This window comes from Anopheles darlingi, chromosome 3 (genome assembly GCF_943734745.1).
Source record: "Anopheles darlingi chromosome 3, idAnoDarlMG_H_01, whole genome shotgun sequence".
Classification (NCBI taxonomy): Eukaryota; Metazoa; Arthropoda; class Insecta; order Diptera; family Culicidae; genus Anopheles; species Anopheles darlingi.
This window is the reverse complement of record NC_064875.1, coordinates 53,157,436-53,180,787: the sequence shown is the minus strand read 5'-3', so window position 1 is coordinate 53,180,787 and position 23,352 is coordinate 53,157,436. Positions and strand designations below refer to the sequence as shown.

Here is a 23,352-nt window from a genome sequence, read left to right as displayed (position 1 = left end):
ATGTGCGGGAGTGAACGATCGGCCGGTTCGGGCAATGAAAGTCTTTCCAAAAATTAATATTCTACGGTGATTTATTTCCTGACCTACACGCGCGCGTGTTTGGGACGTGTGAAAATTAACGCTTCCGTGACCGAGAAGTGTCGATTTCGTTCATAAAATCGGGAGAAAAATCAACGAAAACGAAAAAATAAAAGGGAAGGGCCGAATTAATTGCCACCGGACAGGATGACGATCAGTCATTGCCGTCACGTTATGGTTCAAGCACGAGGGTGGTGCCCCCGGGGACAGTGTGACGATCGATGGAAAGCGAGATGCTTTAGTAGTCTAGTATATACTTCCTGCTCCTGCTGCCAGGTGATGACAGGAAGGAAGCAGTAAGCGATACCGAACCGTTGCAACCATCGTTTCGTTCGCTTTGGAAGGAGCATCCTTATGGAAAGTTGATCACGTGCGCGAAGGTGGCCAGGCTCACGCGTACTCGATAGCCTTACCAGGTCATCGCGGGCACGTTTGGTTTGGAGTGAAACGGATCAATTAATTCGGTGCATTCAAACATCATCGCGGTGCACGCGCTGGATGCACCGCGCTTTCGTCATTAAACAACTGTTGATGAGGAACATTTTAAGAAAGATTAGAGTATCAAAAACAAATTATTAAAATTAAAGACATCTTTTATAATTTATTTTTAATCCACGAGAACGGACGAACTACGCTAATAACTTCCAGTAAAATGGGTGAAGTACGTAGTTTGATTAATAAATTAATTGTGTGATAGAATTGTGCATGTTATTAAAATGTACGAACTTGTCTAGCGAGCAATATTAAACATTGAATATCATAAACCATTTATTATTTTACAAAAATCCGAATACTCGCAGCACAAGCAATTGAACGTTAAAGTGTTGTTTGATGAAATCAAAGAGGGTTACTAGAGCACGATTAAAGACTTCTATAAAGAGTTGTTAAATTTCACGATCCTGTTGCTTTGTACAAAAGTCCTAGAGCTCGAATAGGGTCTGCGGAAGCCACGAGAAGACAAAAAAAAAACTACGCGTGCCAGCTCTAGTTACTCCGGTTTCCAATTTAACCGAGTGCACTTGACCGATTGTGGCGGAGAGCCAGCGAAGCCTCGCCGTGCCTCGGTAGTGTCCACGTTCCTAGTGACCCACCGGAGCCAGCGAAGCGTGTGAATTATTCATGTTGCCCAACGCAAACGACAAAAAATCCTCTACCGAGCGACCAGGCTCGGTCAGGTCTGCGATCCTATCAAAAACTTTCGTGATAGGCTCCCAGGTGCAGCCCGAGGTGCACGCACGAACGCACGCACCAATGGCTACATTCACGCCCCGTTAACGAATTCACTTCAATTAAAAGCGCATCAAATCACGCTTGCTCCTATCGGTTGCTAGGTGTTTTATTTTTAGTCAGACATCGGCCTCGGATTTTTAGTCAGACATCGGGTCATCGCACCAGTTGACTGGTGCGGGGGAGGGACCCCTTCGGGCGTTCGACTGATGGCACGTACGGAATGGTTGATTGTTTGGGGTGGATTGCGCGACTCTTGAATGTCTTCATTGCTCACGGTGCAGGCTCACCGTATGTGTAACGGCAGGCTCGATGCGACTGTGCAACAATGTAGCCATGAACAATAGTAATATTAAATGCTAAAAGGTCAATTTAACGTACCAGATCAGTGTTGAAGTGCTTTTAATGATTTCCTCATATTTGTATGATTCTAATCGTAAATAGAAATAAGATTAATATTTCATCTTGGATTGAGTGAATCAATTTATTATTAAAAAATTGCAACAAATCAAAGCGATCCTGTCCCACTGTACTTCAATATTCTCTAGCTGGCGCACCTGTCATGCATGGAGAGTGCCCGGGAGAATCATGACGGCATGACCGAGACCTCTGCCATTCCAATGTTTCGCCACTTCGTCCGAAGCATGTCCGATGTTTAAAAATGCACCATTGGCCGTAGCCACCGATCGTGCAAGATCTTTCACGTAGATAGAAACGGCTCCGCGTCTCCTGCCGCTTGTTGATTCTATCTGTTTCCTTACACCACCGTCCCTGTGCTCAAGTTTGAGCTTTTTTGCGTTTTTTGCGTCTGCCAATGTACACCTGGTTGTGATTGGAATAAATGGTGCCGGTAAAGAGTTCACGGCACTGTTTCTGGGTTATTTGGGTATGTTGCTCTCCAGCACCACAGCAACAGCAGTAGTAATGAATGAAAGACAAATGTATGTAATTGTACCGTGAGATTGGGTCATTTGAGTAGAAATATGTTGGGTTTGAATGTTGCAGCCGATTGGTGGTGGTTCGTGATCGTGTTTGAGATATTTCAAGTAAGTCGTTCTTCGCCAATTTTGCTTGTCAATGACAAAAACAAATAGATTCACATCCTTCTTTCAGACAGTTCCGGTTGAGTCGCATTTGAGCTGTTCGATATTCAAAACGTTTCAGTAACTTCTCGTCCTCCAGTAGTGTGTTTTATTCACTTCTACCAGTTCAAACAATCAGTAAGTCTTATGCTATAACAAAATCCACATTCTGTCATCTTTACCACACAATTTCGCGATCATCAAATTAACAAAACTCTTAAAAAACTATAGGAAACGTTGCACGAGAAGGTAGGTTTGACTACCGCACGTTTACCGTGTTCCATGGGATGGTTCGTTTTAGCTTCGTGGGGATGGGGCAATAAATAAGGCAATAAGTTAACATTTGTTTTAATAAATAACGTGTTCCCAGCAGGTGAGTGCATGCAGCTTCGTGTCTAGTTCGTCTCACTTCCTTGATGTCGTTTGAGCGAACGTCGCGATTTTGCTCAAAGTGAACTCGAGCTGCAACCAGCAGCAGCCGTACAACGGCCAACGAACAATGGATGCCAAATGTTTGTTTCTACAATTTTTACAAAACTCTGAGTTAAAAAGATGTTACGTCGAAGACACTGATTACTCCGGAACTGGGTGAAATACAGCGATCTAAATTCTGTAAAACTGGAAACTAAATGCTACTTTTTCGTTAGCTGCAGCGCAACGGAGTGACCGAAGCAGACGTACACATGCACACAAGCCTCAAACCCTGGGCTTGGAAGTAAGAAAGTGGGGTTGTAGGATGCAGGGCACGTGACGAAACCACGAACGACACGATAGATTCAGTTCCGTTTTGCCACGCAAGAAGGAAGCTCTCAATATGGCCGCTGCTGCTGATACGCTAGTACGTGTGGATCGGCAAGCCGGCTCGCTGCAGCATGATGAGGTGCCGTTTGGGTATGCTTTGGGTTCCGGTACGCGATCAGATCGTCCTGCCGCTGATAGGGCTCTTCGTCGTGCGCACCGTGCAGTGAACGCTGCCAGTAGCCACCGAAATCGTCGCCATGATCATCGTAATGATGCTGATGCTGGGCATGCTCGTAGTAGATCACCTAAAATGTCGTTACAAATGCGATTAGAGCGAAAGGGCAGCGTACGGCGGGTAGCAACGAACCTTCTGTGGTGACGGTTGCTTCTTGAAGTCCAGCCAGAACCGGGCAATGTTGATGATCAGACCGATCAGGGCGACGGCAAAGAACTTCAGCTGCAGCTTGAAGGACAAAATTTTGAGCAGCAGCTCAATCTTTGCCTTCAGTGCCGCACCGATGATGAACAGCTTCATGAAGGTCTTCTTCTTCTTATGCTTATGCTTTCCTGTTTGGCGTGAAGTGTGGCCATTCCGGGGGCACGGCACCAGTGGTCGAGAGCAACGGAAAAGTAAGGAAACGTTAATAAAATCCAAGCAATTGAAACCCGATGAACGTTAGGGAGTTAGTTCAGGACTACGGATGTCTACAGTGTCTACGGGTACGTGTTAGCAAACTAAAGCAGCACATTCTACAAACCAAACACTCCAGCAAACACCGCCAAACGCGCTGTGCTAGGCGCAGCCGTTTGGCGGGGCGATTAGGCAACGCAGGCACTACTTCTATGTTAATGGGATTAGGATCGAAATACGACAAACGCTAGAAAACATGGAAACAAGAAGCATATTAAACGTTGGTTCACATTCTGCGCTCTCATACGATTCACATTCAATCATGCAAAATTCGCATGGTCAGAAAAAGAAAGGCGAAGCAAACCCGCAGGCACGAGAAAAGTAACGAATCTTTCACATGTTGCCACTTGGCAACCGACAAGACACGCGCCTTTAACGGCTCATTAGCCAGCCGAATGGACAGCGGCACGGCACGGCACCGCGGCAAGATAAGCTAATGGCGATGGATGAGAGTAAAAGCGAGGAACAACACTACTTTAACGAGCGCCGTTGCAGTATTGTCGTTGTGTCGCTGGCTCAACGACCCTCCGCGCACGTTCCTTATGCCGAAAATGAGATACCAACATAGGAGCTTGGTGTGCAGAATAGAGAAAACTAGCAGCAGATCGTGTGCGAGCAGCAGAAAGCGAAGCTAGTGATTGAATGCGATAAACACAGACGCGGATAGTTAAAAGAGGAAAAAAAAACAAAAAAAACGATGCAGCATAGATTTGCAATGAGAATGAGAACCACAAAAATGCATAGATAGTCAAATATAGAAATGAAAAAGAGTGTCGCGACTAATGAGAAGATTGATCTAAATACGAGCAAGCGCACATTCGCACATGATTGGTGATAATTATGAGTAAACTGCTAATGATGATGACATGCTTGTTGGCGGTGATAATAATGATGATGATGATGATGATGATTGGTGTAATTTGTGTGTGTATGTGTTGATGAAATGTTGCTGATGTATGGCTGGTGGTAGACGGTCGAATGGAGTGGATGAGTGAGATGTTTCGTTAGGCTAGCGCAGACGTCTGTGTCAGATATTTGTTTTTTCAGTGTTTTGTCGTTCGGTATTAATCGCAATGTGCAAACGCGTGCAAAGCCAAAATGTCATGCCAAAAAAAAATAATGCTTTCTCTAGTACAACTACAGGCCACATGCAATCCACGCCAGAAGGTGACCAAAGGATTTCGTTTCGATAGTGTTTTTTTCGATTTGCCTGGCAGGATTTGCCTGGTTCACTCATGTGATGGCGATTCGGCCATCGTCCTGTCTTCTATAAGGTTGTCTGGTATGTTGCACCTGATCTGATCCGGTGTGTGTGTGTGTTTGTGTGTGTAGTTTGTGGTGTTCCAAATCATCATCAAAGTGGAAAAATTAAGCGGCCCACCGTCGTTCGTGCATTTTTGGCTTACTAAGCGAGCCGTCCAAGTTCACTTTCCCGCTTTTCTTGTTTGCATTAGAACGCTAAGGATCTTTAAGGGAAGGATATGGATCATACCCACTACCGATCGATTTAGAGGTCGAGCTCGCGGACTTGGAAGTATGCAAAGTCCTGAATCGAGCGTAGGGACTACCATTGATGGAAATTACCGAAAAAGGGTGCCATCGAGGGACAGATAAGGAAAGAGAGAGAGCGAGAGAAAAGGGGAATTATTGGAAAAATAAACAGATTGGCAACGGTATGATCGGGCATAGGGGGTGGCGCATATTTCTAGGGGCAATAATCAAAACCCAATGTACTCAAGGCAAAGAAGGGCAAGAAAATGTCTCGCCCGTTGGCGGAAGTGCTAGTGGTAGTGGTGATGCTAGTGTTCGTACGTCGTCTCCGCAGCTCCCCGACATCGTCGTCCTCGAACCGTATGGCCGCACTAGCGCGCCTGCCCTCGTCCTCACTAGCGCCCGCATCCACGAGCGTCTTCTCCTCTTCCTCCTCCTCCTCATTCTCCTCCTTCTTCTCCTCCTGCTTCAATGACGTGACCGGTGACCGGGACGGCGTCGCTGGATCCGCCAGACTGCGGGCCACGGTACCACCAATCGCGCCACTACGAGACCCACCTCCAGTACCAGGACCATGTTCGCCACTACCAATCCCAAAATCCACTTGGTCACCCTCTTGCTTGCCTCTACCAAGTGCTTTGTCCGGGCTAGCAGCCGCCAATCCAGCATATTCCACCAAACCATCCTCCACAGCGGCGAACGGATCGCCGGAATCCTCGGTCTCGGTGCGAGCGAGGGCAGCGTTGGCCTGACCGCCGTTACCTAGTTTGTGCAGCAGGTGGTGGATGTGCGTTTTCGAGGTCGCCTCATCGCCGGCTTTGACCTTCTCCTCGTCGGATACGTATCTGCGTATGGGAGAACGGAGAAAAGAAGGTTTATGAACGGTGGTTCGATATCCGGGTGGGCGCGTCCCTTCGGTTCGGTCTACTCACTCATCGACGCCCTCCGATACGAAATCCGATAGCACACCGAGACCGGTTTCGATCTGTTGCATCAGCGTCGAGGGTTTACCGCGCGCTATCTCGGCGTCGCTGAGACCACGGCTTTGCTGCCTGCTGGTAACCTCTTTGTCGGCTTCAGCTGTGTAACGGAGGGTAATGGAAATATGAAATATTAAAAATTTAAAAGAACATTTCAAAGATGTTAGAAGAATGTTTTAAATTAAAATAGACATTGATTGTAAGAGTTACCTTTCAATTTTTTAATTTGAATCTTGTTTTTATAATCTAACAATCAGAATAGGCACAGAACATGCAGCAATTTATACGCTGCATAGCATAGCCACGTACTTTCCATTTTCTCTTGCATGGTAATGTTGATTAATCGAATCATTTTGCATATTATCAGTAAGCGAAAGTACTCAAACGGTTTTCCAAACGACCACGATAATGCTGGCGTGCGTTGCGATATGAACGAGGTCATCATATCAGGTCACTGTAATGGGCAAGGCAAACTCGTTTCCAGCCACCATTCCGCGGCTAATCATTACGGGTTCGGGGAAAAAGAGGAAATCCCTGGCGGGCTTCCGTACCGGACTGCCGGACGGTACCGCATATATTCGCCGATGACCCACTGAGCTAGTGGCAGGAGTAGAATTTACAGTTTGATCTAATTTCTGACTCTCCGCGCGACAGGAACAGTACATGGGAATCTGGTGCAGCTTGTACGTCTTCCCCGATTACCATCGAAGGAGTGGCGATAAGTGACTGGGAGTGTACTGCGAGCAAAGGCCCCAGTACCGCAACGGGGACCGGTTTTTACGCCGATGAACCGGCCGGCTGATTCCATGGCTCAGTGTCAATCACGCGATCGACGCCATGGACGATCCGTTTCTGTCACTAGCACGCGATGGTTGATCTAATTCGATAAATTGTAGTATAATACTATTATTACTTTTTGCAAACAGGCGAATAGCGTATATGCGAAGCAAAGGCAATAAATAAGGTTTGTAGCTTGAGCGAGCATAGAAGTCTTTTGAATGTCGTTCGAATGAACAGCTTCTCGTGATTTCTATTAACACCGTACGGTAACAATTAGCCATGAAAACAAAAGTTTCCCGTTTATAGACGAAGATACGACCACCCAAAGTATTGGCTTTGCGGTCACGATAAAAACGGAAATCGAAAGCGAAAAGCACGAAAAAGGTAAAAGGGAATCATAGTGCTGCTTTCTAGGAGAGCCCACCAAGTGTTTCCCCGTGCACGGCGCGCTGCGGATCGCTGTCTTGGCAAGCGTTAGGGTACATAATTGGACACATCTTCCCAAAAGGACCCACAACCAGCCATCGGTAGCCATCGCTTTCCTCGAGAAATGTCGCGTCCCTGCACCGTTCTCGAGAAGCGGGATAGAGCGCAAACAGGGAAAGCTTTCCGTTTTCCTGCATGCATCACGATGCATGCCACGATTACCGCTGGGAAACCGAGTGGGATTAGAGACAGGAAGACGTTCCACACTTTCAAAGCGCAAGACAGGAGAGATGCATCGTTGAACTTTACCGAAATGCCTGCTACCGCTACCGTGTACCGTGTCTCTCGTGAGGGCCTTTTTTCAATCGGTACTTCTCAGTGGCAAAACCCGTGGGCTGCCTTATCGTCCCGCGCAATCACACCAACCAGCGCTTTGGGAACTGCCGACTCGCGCCACGGCACGACACGATTATTTAAATCGTTCCCCATCCATTTGCGATCAATCGTTGCTACTCGGAAAGTGCAAGGTTCGGTTGGTAGATTGCTTCCGAATGCAGGGATCAACGGGACGGGACTCTCTGCAGTAGTCCCATGCCGAGTTGTCTATCCCGTGTTGGTGGTCGACCGAAGGAAAATGTCTTTCAGGCTGTGCAGTACGATCGTAATGGTGTTGGACGGTTGGATTCTTGCCAGCTTGTTTGGCGATAAACATGCTGGCAAACAGCGAAAGTTGAACAGCGTAATTGGCATCGGGCGTAAGTGTTTTCCCACTCTCTCTAGCCACCCTCCACCCCCCCTATAGCGGCAGCATCATTCTGGTAGGTTATGGTTCGATTGTTGACCGAAGATTTATGCCCTTGCTGGCGATGGCAGTGATGCCTCCGCTGGGAAATGGCTTTCCTGAGGCAGACAACTTGTTCGAGTTGAAATGTGGTTGACAGGCGCTATGCCTCCTGGTTTGGTGTAATGAAAGGATGGTCGCCATAAGCAGATGATACAGGTTGGGTTGCTTTTTAGATATCTTTGATCATGTGGTACTTCGTGCTTCTTGCACCATGATTTAGCTGCATGCCATGCGAAAAGTAGAATAACGACTCCCCGCAACCATGTATTGCCTTTTTCCGCTGCTTGTTGGTTTCACTTTTTAGGTATCTTAAAAAGCTTGAGCATCCGCTTCTAATGTAGAGTAATTTTGCAAATGACATATTAGATCGAATTATAGAAACGAATTAAACCAACGAAAGCAAATTGAAAAGAAAGTTTGAAGTTTAAAACAAAAAACGATGAATCCATCATCAGCGTGCATCTTCTGCGTGCACGCTGGACCGCACTTCGTTTCGGGAGCAATTAAATCAAGGTGATTCATTTCACCCAATTGCAAGTGCCGTAATTTGTGCTGATAATTATGATGGACAATTAACTCTCAAATGTGCTCGGTAGAAAGCTCGGTCAACGGGCTGTCTGTCTCGAAAAGGTGGAAAAAGGATTTGTTACTTTATGGTGCTTAAAGTGACGCACCGGGGAGGGAAAAGTGGCTTCTTCCGTTTGTCAATGGGTGGCCAGTGGTTGGCGTGTTTCGAGCTGTGGATCACATTGTAAAGGAACAACAGCTCGTGCGTTTCTCTGGCGTTACGCCAAGGTGAAACATTGCCATCTACCGGCTACTCCACACGACATGCAGTTTAGTAGGTCAGCTGCCAGTAGAGCCACGGGGGCAATGGGCTGGAACGTGGCCTGCTATTGAAAGCAGCTTCGATCCGTCTAATGAAGTGGTTATCACGCTTCACCTTAAAGATATTGTTGAATGGGTATCGTCGTTTATGCTTCCGTACGAGACTTTCTCGTGCATCACACGTCAATGAACTTGGAATTTTGTGCTGCCAGCGATCGTTCGATTGTAGTTCGTAACCCCGTGGCATACGGGTTTATCACATCATAAAATCGAATGTGATGGTGCATAGATCAATGACCGTAAGATTAGCTCCTTCTAGAGTGCTCTCGGCTATTGTACCGTACGACGCCAAAGGGGCCAAGCCCAATACGGTATCTGCTTGTCTGGTTGGAGCACTCAGAACTGCTCGCACGCATTCGCACGGAGCCGATGACCGATTACTTACCCAATATTTCCAGCTTCTTGGTGTTGAGGATGTCTTCCCAGTTGCCGAGCACACGGGCTGCCTGCTGCCGTACACATTGGCCCGGATTGCTCTTCATCAGACAGAGAGCCGCCTCGAGCATCGCCGAAGAGTCAACCGGAACTGAAAGCAAAACAGAACAGAACGAATAACCATAAGTACACTTGAGGTGAGGATGGAGCAGCAGAGAAGAATGCCAAATTGCAGGAAAGCCGTAAACCCACGCTGATTGCTCACCAAGCACCGTGAAACCGAAAACGATCAATTAAGAGCTTCTGCGGAGCGTTCGTCGTAAAAAGCAGGCAACATAATTAGATGGCATTGGACGACAGTTTTGTTTTTGCCGAGTGCCCTGCTCTGCACTTCCACACACACACACAACTCACAGAGCAAGTAGCCTACATTTGGGGCCTGCTCTGCTCTGGATTCAGCTGCATGTTGCAGATGCAGCACCGTGTTCGGTGGTTCCGGCAAACCGGTGGTGTAGCGTTTGTGCCTTTACACCAATTAACCAATTCCCGTGCTGATGATGCTCCTTGCGCTCGAAACCATAAAGAGAACCATCCCAGCGATGACGGATATGGGCATCAGGAACGCATCCAATAAACGCATGTAATCCCGCTCTTTCCGTACCGCCAACCGCGAAAGACACCCGCTTGGAAGGGCGGCGCACAGAGAACCGGTATTACTTTGGCTCCCGGTGTGAAGTCACAGATGCACGGCCTGTGCCATCCTTGGTGTGGATGGTTTCGCCGTCTGCGCGTCTTATCAGTGCGCGGAATTTAACGAGAAGAACGCGGTCCCCGCAAGTGGGACGGTCAGTTTCTGCCGCGGTGCCGCGCGCAAACCGGATTCACCGATGCGACACGGACATGCACAAACACACACACACACACACACACACACGGTCAGTATAGGGTGATGTAGGTCAACGGTTTAGGTTACAATTCGCGACAAGATCGTTGCGGAGGAGGCTGGACCCAACTTCCGCCTATGCAAATGAGCAAAGATCGATTGAATGAATCAGCGTCGCCGCCGCGCTGCCGCGCCACCGATGAGCTAAAGCTTCCGCTCCGTCCGCGGATGGAAAGTGAAAGCCGTTTTGTTTGGCGCCATTTTTCGTTTTCGGTGCCAGCCATTTGCTGGTTCAACCACGCCAAACACTCGGTACTAGTCGGCTTCGAAGTGATTCGAAATTGATGTTTTAATTTGGGTTTTCTCAAACTCAAGCAAATCGTGGATTTCCAAACAAGGTTGGACGACACTGTTTTTGGGGATGCCCTCGGCCTTACCGATTGTTCTGCTCACTTTCTAGTCCTATTTGTTACGACGGGCTAGGTTCGCATCGTATCGTTTGTAGCTTTTCGGCCGGATGAAAACGGATCTTCCGTTCGGACCATAGATTTCTACTCCCGACCGGCGCCGGCTCCGGCGGAACTGGCAGATTCGAGAAGCAAGCGAACCAAACTTCTCGCTCACTGACCGGAATTAACATCGGAAAGGGGGAGTGGAGGGCGTGCGATTCCGTGGGGTAGAAAAGTAGGGTAACACTTTTCACGTAATTCCCCTACACACCATCCACCGGGATCGAACGGAGCAACGGCGCGCGCATAATGAGCGATGGCGTGTGGAAAACATTGAATTTCTATTGATTTACGATTCACGGTTCGTTTCGGATGTACGGTGGCGGCGACGAAAGCTACCACTGACGGCCGCAACGTGGAGCAACATCGAGTTGCTTGCTCGGGTGTAACAAGCAGTACCAGTGTCTGCGGGTGTCTGCCAGGCATTTCGAGGTTACTGACCCATCGAATAGTAGGGCACTGGGTGGCTGGCTGGAGAAAAAAAAAGGCACGCAACAGGATGACCAGAGCCTCAAGAAGACTTAATTTATGCGCCGAAAGCAACATCCGATAGCAAAAAAAAAAATGATTTGTTTGAACAGCAACGGTCGTCTGTCATGCTGATCAGGTGCTGACAGGTGCCTGCTTCCAATCGGCGGCGAGTTAATGATGAACTGGCTGGAACGAAACGGATGACCTTGAGCGACCAAACCTCCCAACGCTCATCTTTCTGGTGGTCATCGTACTAAAGATCATCAAAAACAAAACAACCTCGCCAGACGAATGCACGGCGATTTGTAACACTTTCTCCGACAACGATGATCACCTGAAGCGATGGCCAGCGTCACGAGTCCCCCCTCCCCCTCCCTGACAAAGATGTGGTCAAATTGAGCGGGAGATGAGAAAGTAAAACCAACCGCTGGGGTAGATGCTGCGAAAGATGCACGATCTTTGCCTGAGCGCACTGCTCGAATGTTTACTTAGCGTTCACCCGAGGAGTGGAAGATCCCCGAGATGGGAATGTAATTTGGGAGAAGTGACTGAGATGAGTCCCGGTGATGCCCCGTGGTGGCCATTAGAGGCCCTTTCCACGGAGGTACTGTCGCTCTTCGCGCGCTGCGGTTAAGATTGTTTAGTTTGCGCTGCCGCACGGAAGCTAATGGTTGGTGTTAGCGTTATGGCTTTACGCGGCACTGATGACCACGTCGATGAGGTATATCTGGATGGATTGAAGGAGTAGAAGGGAGGGGGGGGGTGGATTGATGACGGTTATGATGGCAGTGCATTGTTTAGACCGGCTGTTAGTAATGGTGATTGACTTGAGCAGGGCATGCTTGTTTGGACAACACGTCGATCGAGTTTAGACAAGATATAAATGATATCCTGGAGTCTAGCACCAATAAATGGCGAAAGCAAGATTCTTGCTGCATCTCACTGTTGCCTTAAATCGTGCTCATAGTCATATCAAGCTTATCAGCCCATCGACTGCCCATAAATCAAAGCACAAGCACTTGGTTGGAAACCCTCGTTAGTGTTGCTGAACTTCAATCGCTTCAACCACAAGTGGCAAACGGTCTCGAACGGGCAACATTCAATCACGCAAATCGCTTCGTAATGGACTCCGTGCACTTACCAGCATTTTCCACTTTCACACTCTCCTGGGCTGGAGCCGGAAGGGCGGCTACGGTGGCGACCGTGAGGCTGACGATGAGGAACAGCCCGGCGGTGCCGGTGGCCGGTGGCCCATGGATCCGCCTGCCTATGCTAATCATGTTTCGATGTCACGCCTCGTCCTTTCCAAGGCGGTTGGTGTGTGCGTGCGTTCGTGCCTCGGTTTCCCCTGTTTCGATTCGTTCCGTGGTGAGATGGGCGGGCGAGCCAGTTAAAAAAAGGTGATAAGAGAAAGAAAAGCAACGTAAGTTGGCGCAGCATGTTGTAGTGTGTGTGTGTGTGTATGTGTTGCAGGTGCGTGGCCATCCGACGGAGGTGTCATTGGCGCCGAAATCACTGAAACATTCCAACAAGGGAATGGAAGGGGAATCGAGGTCAGTAATTCCTGAGGCCCATCACACCAATATCTAGCAACACCGCCAGCACGTGGCCTCTCGTCCGTCCGGAACCGATTGGCCGAAAGATTCATATTCATTTTATGCTGCCTACTATCGCCGTCCATTTGACCGAGTTAATCAGCGCGTAAACTTTCGTCCAAATCCACGGTGCGTACCGTTGGAGGATGGAAATTGTTTTTATTTTTTAAAGAAAACCAAAGGGTTGAAAGTCAAGGCCAATGAATCGTAATTGTATGTCCGTTGTAGGTTGTAGCGCGCTGCAACTGGAACCGAATTTAAAATTCATAAACTTTCTTCCTTCCCGTAGAAGCGTTGAGACGCGGACTGCGCGATAGGGTTTTCGAGGGATGGACTTTGCGCAACAACCACTTTCACGCCGGGCCTCTGCTTCTGCTGTTTTGACGTCACGGAGAGGCGGCACACGCGTCAGGATAACGATTTGCGAATGCTGAGCACTGGCCACATAAAAATGTTCTTTCATTTTTGCTTTGCAGCGAGTCACACGCAACACCAAAATCACCAAATGAAATCACCCTACACATTCACGATAATGGCACACCGAAAGAGCCGTTCCGGACAAAACATCATCAGATGGGATACGTACCGGTTCGAGATCAAGGTAACATTAAGCGTGCGATGCTTCCGGACGATCGATTTTATACTACGACGACGCCGACGGATCGGACGCGCGCGCGCCCGCGAGAAAGCAGTGAAAGAGCGCCACCGGTCCACCGGGGCCCCGGTGTCTGTGTGTGTGTGTGAGAGAGTGAGTGAGGTAACAGAGGCAGCGTAGCGGCGGAGTTGGCGGCCAATAGTACCTTCCTCTTGCTCGTCGCCTCGGTCGAAGATTTCCGTTTTCGGAAGTCGAGAGTATGCCAGCCATACTCACCTCGGTCTCGGTATTGCTGGTGGTGGGTGCGTAAGAGACGAACCCCTCCTGGCCGGTTTTTGGGGGGGGGGGGGGAGCTTGCTGAGTCGAAGAAAGCGACGTTTGCAGTGAGCGCGAGCGAGGAACTGATCCGAGAGAAGCTTGCACCGTAAAGCTGCTTTCACATCGAGCGCGTTTAAACGCCACTAATAGACGCAGCAGGTTTTTTGACGCAGAAAACACGGTTGTATCACATCAAAATATATGGAACTGTTCACGTAACGCACCGAAAGCTATTTTTTGGAGCTTTTGAAGAGCTTAAAAGTTGGCGTTTTTTTTTCGGATCTGTAAAAATCTACAGATTGTGGCAGGTTCTGAGCCGACTGTAGCAGGCTACGCAAGCAAGCCAGCGTTGCCCTTTGGTTTTGCAATTTGTTTTGGCAGGAATGTGTTGAAATCCGGGTAATAACTGTTTTGCGTGAAGATTAAACTATTTATCATGATTTGATAAGGTGGCGGTAGTGATATGGTGCTATTTTTCGTGTTTTTTAATCGACCTTCGCGCAACCTAGGTGTGAACAATAAATTAAGCTTTTGCGTCAAAAAACGCCAACTTTGGCGTTTTTAAAAACGCGCTCGATGTGAAAGCAGCTTAAACCGGCTTCGGTTTCCGAGTCTTTAGCCAGTGTCCTCGGTTCGCTCTTGCTCTCTCTCACTGCCGGTGGGGCCACACACATCCTAACGGAACCACGCGTGTTCGTGTGTGTTGTTGCGGAAGGTGGCGGCGGTGATGGAGGAGTATAGGGGCTCATCTCTGATGGAATGCCAAGATCCTCCAGCAAAGGTGGTCCAGCGCTGCTGTTCCTGCTGCAGCCGACGGTGATCAGCTCGCGTTCAGGGGCAGGTGCGTGACTGGCTTCTGTGTAGCTGGCTTCTGGCGGTGGGCCTAGTTTATGGTGCTGATAATGATGTTACCGTGCGTCGGACCGATCGATCAAATTGTCCATCGATGCTTAGTCGTGGATCGGTGAGCGCTCCAGTCATGTCCGATTGTTTGCTGAAGCATTCGACTTCCGACAGCGCGGGAAGCGACCGATGTAACGGGCGAGACGATGATGGCGGACGGCAATCCATGCTGCTACCTGGAGCTATTACCGAATGAAAAATCAAAACCGGATCGAGGATCGAGAACAGCGATCGAACTGATTTATGGGTCAGCCGGGTGTTGGGGTCCTGCTGCAGTTGCTTCCTTTTGCGGTCACAGTAGATCCGGAAGCAGGACAAACATCTAGCTCCCCTTTTGGGTCCCGGTTTCCGCGACATACGATCCACCTTAGATAATGATGCTAATCGTCAGCTCGTCTTTTCTCTCTCTCTCTAAGCTACGAGGCGGAGAAGTGCAAAATGGCGACATGCGATGCACTAGTGGAATGTGGTTCGTGGTTACCGCGAATCGTGATAAGTAAATCCAATGCATTGACGGCGTTCGTTTTTCCATTTGAATGCAAGACGACGAAGAGTGAATCGAATTGACTTTCTGGTGCGAAAGTCTATGCATTTGCAAGCTATTCGTCATGTTACTTTTTCGGGGGGGTAGGCATTCCTCGGGAAATTTTTCGGCTCGAAAGCTACGACATCGCTGGAGGCGATCGATCCAATAGCAACACGCCCGAAAGGTTAGTGCGATGAAGACACCAAGATGATTCAAGTATACTTGAAAGTGAAAGTTCACGAGGTGTGCGGAATGCTGGCGGAACCTAGAAGACATCAGAGTGCAGCAATAGAAGGGATCAATACGATATGATCAATTGCGCTTAGTCGCTTAGGACAAGCAACAATGTGAGACCATAATAGAAGCGTGATCGTCGAGCTAAGCAAATAGTTAATTAGTCGCTCGGTCAGATGGAACATCTTCCTTCACAAAAAAAAAAATCGAATCTCATTTCCCTTTCCCGAACCAACTTATGCCCCTCACAATGACAATCATCGTTAGCCCATCCTGCAATGCGCCAATCGTCAATAGCAGGCTACTACGCTGCGGAACGAAAGTCATTGAACGGACTCGTCTCCTGCGATGCAGCATCTGCGATGATGGTTTCCTGCAACAGGAAGCTGCAAATGGTACCCTGATGCTCTTGCCCGGTGGTGCACAGGGCACACCTTCCTACAGGGTACATCTTCGGTTCCCGTGTCCCGCTTGTTCGAGGTCGAAGGGCCACCCGAAGGAAAGCTCCGTACGCTAACGATCGAAAAAGGCAACGAGGCAAGGAAAGTGCTGTGGGGGGCATTAGCGAATTAGAGGCATCACGTACCGGCACGTTATCGGCACCATCGGTCGGTGTGGTCTTCTGCTGCGAAAGTGCTGTCGGTGACCACTCGTGGGCGATAGTGGCGGCCGATGGTCGATGTCTTTGTATAACGTTGCGCATAGTTGGGCTAATCGAGCGGGAAATCGTCGACTGAATCGTTGGATTGAAGTCGATGGACCATCATTTTACAATACGGCACCCTCTTCCCCCCGTTCACAGGGCAATGCAATGTTCGGCGCGAATTGTTGGCGGATTTTTCACCGTTCATTGTAGTGAATACACTTTTAATGATGTGTGGAAAGGAGAAAGGGTTCGCTCCGATAACGGTTGGGAGGCGGTAAGCTATGTGCGCATCTAGCAAAGTATTCGATGTATTTGAAGTTCATGATTGAATGTAAAAGAAATGCAAACTATTCCTTCATTCCTTTGAGAAGATGCAGCAAACGCTCGTTACTCCTGAAATTCTCATTCCATGATTCTCTTCTCAACTGCCGCTCATAATTCATCATTATTAATGTCTCCGAATGTATCTTTATCAATACTATGATTTATGCAGCAACCTCTTTGGGCCACCAGAGTAACTCGGGTCGATGAGTTGTGGAATTCGATTGGTCAAGCACCGACTGGTTATTCACTCCAACCAGTAACCGGTGATGGCGCGTCACGGCGATTTAGGAAAACATACAACGCCGATGCGGCGGAACGCGACGCCATGGCAGCCGAAAGGACAGTTTACCTATTTTCCGTCCAACTGTAAATCTTGTCCAGCGATAGCAACGGAAATCCCTCCGTTTGAAGGCGGGGCGGTGCTAGGGGGCGGAGGGTAGGAAACCAAATCGTTCGCGAAAGTGTCCATTTCATGGTTGGCCGAGCCGGTTTCGGTGGTAGCAGGTATGCTGCTCGAAAGTTGCGCGAAGAACGAGCCACGATTTTCCCGGGAAAGGAAGACACTCTTCTCTGTTCCATCCTGTGTCGTCGCATCGTCGGTGATCGTCAGGCTAGAAAGGTCAGGGACGGGAACATCATCCTTCGGGTAAACATGGACATGGGGTGGTGGGGTACGATGCTGCCGCTTTAACGGCTCAACATCGAAGCATCGTAACGCTTCTCACAGAAGTCTCGATGGGAGCGATGGGAGTCAAAGTCGTGTCCATACCGAGGGCCTTTTTCTATAGGCCCTTTCCTGCCCACGATAGGATAAGGTACATCGGCGATCGGGTACAATAGCTGTAGCCACCCTGGGGAGGACCGGAGTGTCCGCGATTAAGCCGCGCTTGCACCAACCACCCTCTGGCACGGCGAAGGAAAGCGAAAACACAGTGCCAGCTTTGGGAGGTTTGCGTCTTCGTTCGCGCTCGCACCGCGGGGTTCATTAATATTCAATGGTCGCCCAGTCGCCGGCTGCACGTTGCAGATTGTCATTTCCTTTGCCGCAATCTTTCGACGCATGACGCTTGGGCCCTTGGTTTTGCATTTCGTTATTTATTTCTTCTTCTTTTGTCCGATTGTACGGAGTGACACTGAACATTTCTCCCAAGGCAGGAAGTGGGTGCCTGGGGGGTGGTGGTGGTGGTGGTGGTGACGACTAGTGATTAGAGGAATAGGAATTTGGTCGATAGATTTCGCGTGCACAAGTGTGCCATCGGGGAGTGGTAGGAGTTGGAATTTTCTTTCCCCCCTCGAGTTCTCCTCTACTGACATAACTCATCGGAAGACACGATCGAGGATGCGTCCTCGATGGCAGATCCTTTATGGCGTGAACGCTGGCGCTGCCTATCGCTGCCACGACGTGATGATTGTGGTGTCGGTAAGGAGGGTGTCACTTTTTCCTTCCGAACCGGGACCGCGGTTCGGTCAAGTGGATTTCAATGGAAGGTTAATGAAAAGTGGAAAAGTGGCGTCCCCGGTTTTGATGGACAGGATGTATTGATCTGACGAAACAAAAGGGAGCTTTACAATGTGCTCGCCGTTGGAATGAGGCGCAGGCGGACACCGTCAGCCAATTGGTTGTGATTTATTGATCACAGGGAGTCATTTGAGCTACGACTAAGAGACTGATTAGCTCGTTACAATGTGTCGTTGCTCGTTATTCTATTTTATATTATATTTATAATTCTGCTCGTTACATTGCGTCACACGTTGGTTAGAGAAAGCATCTTACAGGCATGATTTGTTCCAATGCGTAGCGGTTTCTTTTTCGTAGAGTGAACTTGATTTGAGAATCAGTTATCTTTCTAGTATGTTGAGGTATTTTCAAAAGCATGGGAAATTCTTTTTAAATTATTGAGCTGCTAGTTGTATATTTGGCTCCTTAAGATACCGATAGTGTCACGATTTTTAAAGATGTCTAATTTGCAATACCAATTGAAAGTTTATAGCAGTGAATTTTATCTACTAATACGAGTTTTCAAAAGCATGTAACATTAGTTTTGACGATAAAAAGCTTTAGTGTTATGCTGATGAAAAGATGATATGTTGATTGAAGAAGACAGAAGCTTGGAAATTTAATAACTTAAATTCATATGCTTCAAATTGATTAATAATAATGGCGCTGTGCATTCAGAGATTTTATCAAGACCACATAATGAGTATGATTGTTCGCAAATCTCAAACAATTGTATTGTTAAGAAAACACTTAGACACAAACCTTCAGCGATCAATTCGATCCCCTAACCGCAACTTTCATTTGAGCCTGTACGTGTGCGCTCTTCAAATAAAATGTAATAAATCCAAGAATCCGCAGAGGCAGATACGCTAGGATTCGGCTTTGATTGCGTTTTAGACCTCCGTCGTGTACTGGAAGAGGCCCATGTATTGTACCGCCAGGAACCAAAAGGCGCCCGACACTTCTATTGCTTATCCCGGCACGAGAAGCCAGCAGTTTCTGATTTTTTGCGTTTTTGTATGTTTTACGGTAAAAAACGGCCAATTCAAATTGAGCATCACGCTTGCGTTTACACGTCCGCTTTCAGGAGTCAAAAAGTATTCTTTGCGCCTGAAGTTATGCAAAACAGAAATGGCAAAAACTGCGGCTGCGAGTTACTAAATCCCGAGATACTAAGTGAAATAGTGGTTGCTACACTGTACCATACGATCAAAAAACGCCAAGAAAAGAAAGGTCGGTTATCTAATATCCAAAAGATCTGGCACACAGATCTCCAAGACGATCGTGAACTCTGGCCCGGTCATCCCGAAACTGGAACGAGCAATCAGCCACCTCTAAAGCCTCCCACTAAAAGGGAAATGCATGTAAATCTACCTGCTAGCTGTAATCTTCATCCCACTAAATAGCCAAGGGTCTTAACCCTACAGAAATGGAGTAATCGGTGGCACTCGGCCCCCTTTCTTCGGTGTTACCAGCAACCTATTTAACCGGAGAAATCTGGACTCGCCTCCGAACGAAGTGGTCCGCATTAATTAGCGAATCTTCACAGGACCCAATAAAGCAGAGGTCCGAGACTTGGCCGAGGGCAGCATATCTGGCACGTGCCGGCCGGAGTGATGGGTTATTACAATACGCGCTACGTGAGCTACGTTTAACGGCATTTGGCTAGTCACATGCTGAGGCTGCTGGTGCGCTGGGTGTGTCTACCTTATCTCCCCCGGTGGTTGTAGCCGCTGGCTATCGTGCTGCGAGATGGGAGCTAATCGCTCACCAAAAGCCAGCGATTTTTTACCATCGAGAGTGAAACGGCGCGGCAATTTCTGTAAATTCCCCATTAGGCACCAGTTGAATGAAGATGAGTACAAGGCTTGCGGGCATGTAGAGATTGCTTTTTATTACCACGCAGTACATGTTACCGGAGGGAGCAAACCGCATCGTTCGCGTTCCTTTGGTACGCGATTATTATACGCATCGCTGACATCGCGGAGGGTATCGGGAAAGAGATGGAAAGGAATCGCTAGCCATTGGCCTTGAAATCTATCTTAAACACTAATGCTAATCCAAACGTTTCGCTCGGTGTGGGCTACAGTGGCTACCCGTTTCAATAAATAAGAATAATTAAATAATATAGTACAGCTTGATGGTGGAGACACTCGCAGAAGTAGGGCTCCGTCTTTTCGTATCGTATTCTGCGTTTCATATTTGGCTTCACTAGATCCACTCGATCGCCCTCTGCCGCCCGTATCCTATCGGCCATTTTTGTGCAACTGACGCCACTGGGTGTAGATCTGGTTAAGTCGGTCCCGGTCGGAGATCAGTATTTTCGGATAGCGATCCACGATAGTTTGCGCGGAAGTGGGCACGTAGAGTGGCTCGATCGTCTCATCGTCAATACGCGATCGATGGTTATGGCTGCCGTACGATGTTATTACCGACGGTGGACCGTAGCTGGGGAAAACATTCGGGCCTGAGTTGTGCAGCAACGCGGCCGGTGGTGAGTGATCGAATTCAATTGGCGGTGACACCGAACCGCCGTGGTGCGAGTAACCGTCGTTGTGGATGTGCACGTGGATGTTCTTCTCACCACCGGACCATCCGCCACCGTAATGTTCGTGCTTGGTCTTGAAGAACGCGATCACCTTCGCCAACGCCAGACCCACGTTGATCATCAGGATCGATACACCGACGAAGAGCGTCTTCAAGCTGACCGCGACCAGAAACGCGAGCAGTGTCTTCATGACACCGAGAAAGAACATCACCGGAATGATCAATCCCTGAAGTCGTCTGATCCGCCCAAAGGTTCGAGACTCTGTGAGGAAAAATGTGAACGGAAAACAAAGGCGTTTTAGATCGATCTACACTTTACCAACCGGGCTGATGGTGGAACTACTACCGACCAGCGACACCTGTTCCGGAGGAGCGTTCCTCTGTCGTAAGACTGGCAGCATCCACTGTGACCGTCAGCGTGATGGTGAAGATCAGCAAAACCGTGGAAGGGTGCAGCCATGGTTGAGCCGCTATCCGCTGAATTCTGTTCCAAGCCGACATTTCTCAAACAATCGATCCTATCGGTACGACTGACGAACGCAGACTGACTGTGTAGGGTGGTCGCGATCAGCCGGATCGTAGCAGCCACCGATCTGAAAATATGTTCCAAAATGAAAGCACTCAATCACACGAGAAAGGAACGCATAAAACCGCAGTCTTCGGTGGGATGAAAGTTGGACAGCTCTAGAATCACTCAACGTTCGCGGATTCGCCGTGTGCTGTCGATGCTGTCTCGCCTCCGATGTTCGGCCAATGTGGTTTCGTTGTTCGATTTCTTCAAAACACACCCCACCCGCGTACTACTTCTGGTGTCTGCGGACGCTTTTGATTACAGTACACGGATCACAAGGTAGAGTGAAAGTTCTGCATCCGCTGCACTCGCTGGCTGGCTTGTGGTTCATCGTTGGTTCCCTTGTCATGCAGTGGATGGTGTGATCGTGTGTTGCATGTAAAACAACAAATGTAAATCCTGCCCGTAACGCACCACCTTCGTGCTTCCAACGGCTTTGGATGCTGGTAGTGCGTGCCGGAATGCGTGAAATCATACGATGCTCGAGACATAAGATGATCATGTGTTTTGAGCAAAAGAGAGCAATTTGCACTGTTATGCATTTAATGCATTTATGAATTAATGAAACGACAAAGCAAATTTCTATTCACCTCTCAGATACCATTTTGTATTTGTAATGTTCCTGCCGGACACGTTGAAAATAGTAGCAACAACTTGGAACATCGGTGTAGTTAAAGAAGAAAGGAACAATTACATAATTACAAGTAATTGATAGGAAGCGAGTCATGGCGATCGTGGTAATGATCATTTCCAAACTAGAAATGTCTGTCTTCTGATTCAACCGAAGCTTTGCGACTAACACTCGGTGAACATATGTTGACCCAAAAAGGTAGCAGACCTTTCACAAACTCTCGTCCATTATAGTGCGGGTTCCTGTAGGTATTCCAGTTCTTTTTTTTTCTTCCAGAGGAAACACTTATGCACTCGCCAGCGGCTATCCCGGAAAGCAATAATCAACATTTACACCTAGGCTTATTCCAAACTGTGCAAGCAGTGATGAAAGTGAAAAGAAATCGTTCATCATGCGGCCTGGACCCGGACACACGCGACAAAAGGCCGAATGAAACCGCTGGATACGTGCATGATACATCTAAACAGTCTCTGGCGCAAAGGTAACAACAAAGATGTGGGATTGTAAGACGTCATGAAATCGAGTCGAAACGAAAGCCATCAACCTCATGATTACCGGCGACGGTGACGATTGTCTGTCTGAGCTTCGATGGTGATTGCCTGCCAAATGAATACTAAAGACAACGTTCAACGGAAGTTACTACGTCTGGAATGCGCTGTTAGCGAGCATTGTGTCATGTGTACGATGGTGTGGTGATGATTGAGAACCTTCGTTTGTTTGATTACCGAAGGTACAAGAGGAAATTTGATTTGAACTATTTTAACTCCCCAAAGTCTGATTGTAACTAGCAAGATGTGATCAAAAATATGTATCAACCGTTCTTCATAAACCTGTTCTACCAACACACACACACACACGCGATGACCAGTGTCATTCCAAAATATCGACCCCCGGGGCCCTTATCATCGCGGTCAGTAACGGTTTCGGTTTATATCTTGCCTGTAGAAATCACAAAATTGACCGATGAGATCAGTGTGGATTCTTAACGGATTCTGGCGGCAAATTTTCGTTCCGAAAGGCAAGCTCAAAGAGTAACAAACGAGACTAAATGATACCCTTCGGTTTATGGTCTGATTGGTTCCGAGCTCAAGCTGGGGTGTTATGCAACACGATGGTTCCGTTAGATCATCGATCGATCTAATAAAGCTCACTTCACAATTCCGTAGCTAAGTTCGTACGTATCGAAGCGGATCGAGCTCGGCGATCACTCCGTGGCCCGGTGCAGTAACAGATACGCTACACTTTAGTACTCATTAGCAAGATTCCCTGGGAATTGGGTCAAACATCGCGAAGGCTCATTTATTCAGTATACAGACTTCAAAGTCTTCAAGCCGGGGGAATCGTGAGGTTTTCAAACAAAGCAAAGAGCATTTTGTTTACTGCAACATAAACCCAGCGGCACTGTTCGGTACAAACATCTGCTAGAAAGTGTCACATGTTTGGCGTTCCTTCCGGTCCGTATGTCGGTCACCACACGCTTAAACTTGATCTTTTGCAC

At 48.2% G+C, this 23,352-nt stretch overlaps 1 protein-coding gene across 1 annotated transcript; it reads right to left on the bottom strand.

Moving 5' to 3' along the window:
- Window positions 1-2,595: 2,595 nt before the first annotated feature.
- Window positions 2,596-12,800, bottom strand: LOC125955165 (uncharacterized). Its single transcript, XM_049686146.1, has 6 exons — window positions 12,608-12,800; window positions 9,614-9,754; window positions 6,243-6,390; window positions 6,073-6,155; window positions 3,496-3,695; window positions 2,596-3,433 (listed from the first exon to the last, which is right to left on the bottom strand). The coding sequence occupies exons 1-6, from the start codon at window positions 12,744-12,746 to the stop codon at window positions 3,197-3,199; spliced, it is 948 nt and encodes a 315-aa protein (XP_049542103.1). The 5' UTR covers window positions 12,747-12,800; the 3' UTR covers window positions 2,596-3,196.
- Window positions 12,801-23,352: the final 10,552 nt, after the last annotated feature.